Source organism: Triticum dicoccoides, chromosome 2A, assembly GCF_002162155.2.
Source record: "Triticum dicoccoides isolate Atlit2015 ecotype Zavitan chromosome 2A, WEW_v2.0, whole genome shotgun sequence".
NCBI classification, from domain to species: Eukaryota; Viridiplantae; Streptophyta; class Magnoliopsida; order Poales; family Poaceae; genus Triticum; species Triticum dicoccoides.
The window spans coordinates 762,399,141-762,403,111 of record NC_041382.1 but is presented as its reverse complement, the minus strand read 5'-3'; the positions used below and the strand labels follow the sequence as shown (position 1 = coordinate 762,403,111).

The window sequence follows — 3,971 nt, the reverse complement described above, 5'->3', positions numbered from 1 at the left end:
ACCCAATGCAGCGATTAAGGGCTAATGACATAAACTACCTAGTGCACCAACCTTAAAGCACATGGGTGGCCGCATGCGTGCGTGCCCGGCGGATTTTCACATCAGATTTTCTGATGTGAAGTGTGTGTATATAAAAAATTACAGCGAAAGCATCTATATATATAATCAATCGTAATCTAATTGTTGTGATATATATTGAGTGAAATTATCAAGATGTGAGGGCCCGTTTTCTTCTCACGGATTTTTGTTGGACTTGTTCTAGGCAGTTGTGTTGTCGGTATCTCAATGAATTGGTGAGGACTCAATTTGATAACAATAAATCGAGCTATCCTATCTAAAACTTCCAATTATGCGCAAAGATATGTCTTCCTCCTGGCTTTCGCACACGTGCTGGCAATTGCAGCCGCACAAATTTGTTGACAGTGACACGCTGACATGATTACATAGGCATCCATAATCCATCCACACTTGTGACAATTTTGCTAAATTTTCCAGCTAGGCAGCAGGACACGTAGCCACAGCTCTTAAAAGCATATGCACGTCCATGTGAGCTGTTCATGCAATTGATCCAGTTTGGAAAATTCGTAGAAGCTGTGAAGAGAAGAAAAGTCTACCATCACCGTACCATTCCACCTCTATATAATAATGGTGGCGGCGAAGAGCGACTCCCATTAAGTGTCCGCGGCTGCTAGCTCCTCCTCCCTCTGTGGTACGATCATCCTCCTCTGCTACGTTGACCAAGATGGCCGCGCGCCTTGCGCTTGTGGCGACGCTCCTGTGCGCCGGAGCCGCGGCCGCCGCGGCGCAGCAGGCGAGCAACGTCCGCGCGACCTACCACTACTACCGCCCGGCCGAGAACGGCTGGGACCTGGGCGCCCCTGCCGTGAGCGCCTACTGCTCCACCTGGGACGCCGGCAAGCCGTACTCGTGGCGGTCCAAGTACGGCTGGACGGCCTTCTGCGGCCCCGCCGGCCCCCGCGGCCAGGCGTCGTGCGGGAGGTGCATCCGGGTGACCAACACGGGGACGGGGGCGCAGATCACGGCCAGGATCGTGGACCAGTGCGCCAACGGCGGGCTGGACCTCGACTGGGACACCGTGTTCGTCAAGATCGATACCGATGGCATGGGGTACCAGAGGGGCCACCTCATCGTCAACTACGAGTTCGTCGACTGCGGCGACAACCACATCAACTTCCATGGAAAGAACGAGACGCTACCGGCCAGCACTGGTGCTGTTGAGTAAGTAAAAGCTAGTACGCAAACATGTATGCATGCATGGCACGGAAGTTGAATAAGTCAAACGGGAAGTTGGAATGAATTTCATGTATGAATCTTATGATTGTAACAGCGGAAAGTGAAATAAATCTCAGAAGTTGGCAGAAATCAGGTGCATGAGCAGTAGAATTTGGGAGTTGTATTAGCCTTAGGTCACTCCGGCTGCCGGCTTGGGTGGCAGCGGCGTTCTTCAACGAAGACGTGGAGCCCTTTGGAGAGCGTATATATCCCGGCGGGGTTGCTGGTGGTGCCCCGGATCTTAACGGCGTGCAGCAATCCGTGTGGCAATGGCGATAGTGACGAGGCACCGGATGGACGTTAGGCCAACTTCATCGCGCGATCCTAAACAGACGTCCGTTTTATTCGGATTCTGTCAGTTTGGAAAGGGATTTGGTGTTGTGTCCGGACGTGTCCTGGGATGCGGTGGCCGTGCGCCCAGCGCACGGGCGCATCCCGGCCGCATCCTGTCCGCATATTATTTCTTTGCAAGTTCTTAACTTTATTTCATCATTCTTTTTGATACATGAAAAATACATCATCACATTTTGACTAGTAAAGCAAGACTAAAGAAAACAAGAACCACAAGAATACATTTTAGAAGATACCCAACTTCCATAACTGCTTCCTTGAGTTGGGTTAGGGCCTTCTCGATGCACTCGTTGTTGATCTGTGGAGGAGAAGGCTCGATCTGGCATCCTCCTTTCTTCTTCAAGTCAGAAGTCGATGTTACTTCCTCCTCACACCCAGTCTCGTGTCTAGCCTCTAATCTAGCAACAAGTGCACTTGTCTCATTTAGAGCCTCTATGCTAGCTAAAAGTGCACGAACATGTACTAAATTTTATTCTATCAATATATCGATGTACTCTTCTTCCCAAGACCAAAACTTGCATCCATTCTACACAACAAAATTTAAAGTTAGCACAACCAGTCAAATCTAGAGCACAAACCGAAGCTAAAAAAAGCGCATACCCCATCGTTTAAGCACTTGATGAACACCCATCCGGGATGTTACGGCGTTGTAGACACGCGGCGCACGACCATCCTTGGGCAGTGGTCGCACTTAATGAGTGGCAACGGTGCGCCGGCGAGCTTTTGGGCAAGCACCGTGCCCGGCCGACCGCCATTCATGTATCTGCCGGCGGACCACCGACGGTGCAGATCCGAGCGGCTAGAGGAGGAGCCGCTGCCTGCATATGGCCTTGCGGCCCTGCCAGGGCCTTCCGGCGAGGTGCCCGGCCAGTCCATGGCGCGGCCCGGCCTCCCACAGCCGGCCGAGCTCAAGACCAACCGGATCCGCCCTAAAACTGGCCGGCGGGTGCGCAAACCAGGTGGCCGTGGTTGGGTAGCTCGGCGGCGCCGAGGGGAAGGGGTTGGGCGAGCTCGCGTCCGAACTACACGGCGGCGACGAGGGGAAGAGTGGGGAAGAGTGGAGGGGGTGCGGCCGGAGGGAGGGAGGGGGGCGGATAGAAAAAGGCCTGTGTTGTGCCACCGACTGGCGGGCCAGGGGAGGACACGCGCAGACGACCCGTGCGTCCGCGTGGTGTCCATTTCACCCTAAAGCGGCGCAAACTTGGGCCGCGGATGGGTCGAAAGCGGACACAAAGCGGACAAAAGTCCGTTTGCGGCCGCGCGATGGGGCGTCTCCTTTGTCCCTTTTACCCCAAACGGACGGGGGCAGACAGGATAGGGTCGCGCGGTGGAGTTGGCCTTAGAGCAACTCCAATGGGGCGACCCAAAATGGACGGCGATTTTGTCCGTTTTTTTGTCTGTTTGGGTCGGCCGCCCGCCCGGTGTCCGCTCTCTTTTAGATTTGGGTCGGCAGCGCCCAATGCGCTGACCCATATGTGCCGGCGTGGCCGGATGGCCGCCCAATATTACATTGATTTGCATTCAAACATATTGTCAAATAACATAGTTTACCGAATATTAGTGTAGTTTTACAAGCTGGATACAGATAAAAATGTTTCACATAGTTTTGCAAATGAATAAAATAAGATACATCTATTGGTTGCCAATATGAGCCCACATATGCTCAACCAAATCATTTAGCAGCTGCACTTCAGTTTCCCAATCACGCATGTCTTCATGAAATTGGGTGAACTGTTCAAACGTTGCCGCTACTCCATGCTCAGGCACAACATTCTCACCCTGAAACTGAAAGCCTTGATCGTACAGACGTTCCGGGCGCTCGTCTTCTACTATCATATTGTGCATGATCACACAAGCAGTCATCACCTCCCATAGTTTCTGCGTGCTCCAGGTATTAGCAGGATACCGAACGATGCTTCATCGAGATTGCAAAACACCAAAGGCACGCTCGACATCCTTCCTAGCACTCTCTTGCTCTTAGGCAAATCTTTTCCTCTTCTCTCCGACAGGGTTGGGTATTGTCTTGACAATAGTGGTCCACTGAGGATAGATACCGTCACCCAGGTAGTATCATTTGTCGTAGTTGTGTCCGTTGACAGTAAAGTTCACTGGTGGGCTGTTGCCTTCGGCAAGCCTAGCGAACACCGGCGAGCGCTGAAGCACGTTGATATCATTGTGTGATTCAGCCATGCCAAAGAAAGAGTGCCAGATCTAGAGATCTTGAGACGCCACAACCTCTAGTATGACAGTGCAAGCCTTGACATGTCCCTTATACTGTCCTTGCCAAGCATCCGTGGGAAGCCCCTTCTGGCATTCATCGCCAACAA

The 3,971-nt window shown here is 52.4% G+C and overlaps 1 protein-coding gene across 1 annotated transcript; it reads left to right on the top strand.

Moving 5' to 3' along the window:
* Positions 1 to 619: 619 nt before the first annotated feature.
* LOC119357064 (barwin-like) lies at positions 620 to 1,386 on the top strand. The gene has a single exon (XM_037624049.1). It carries the CDS (start codon positions 743 to 745, stop codon positions 1,241 to 1,243), a length of 501 nt encoding a protein of 166 aa, XP_037479946.1. The 5' UTR covers positions 620 to 742; the 3' UTR covers positions 1,244 to 1,386.
* Positions 1,387 to 3,971: the final 2,585 nt, after the last annotated feature.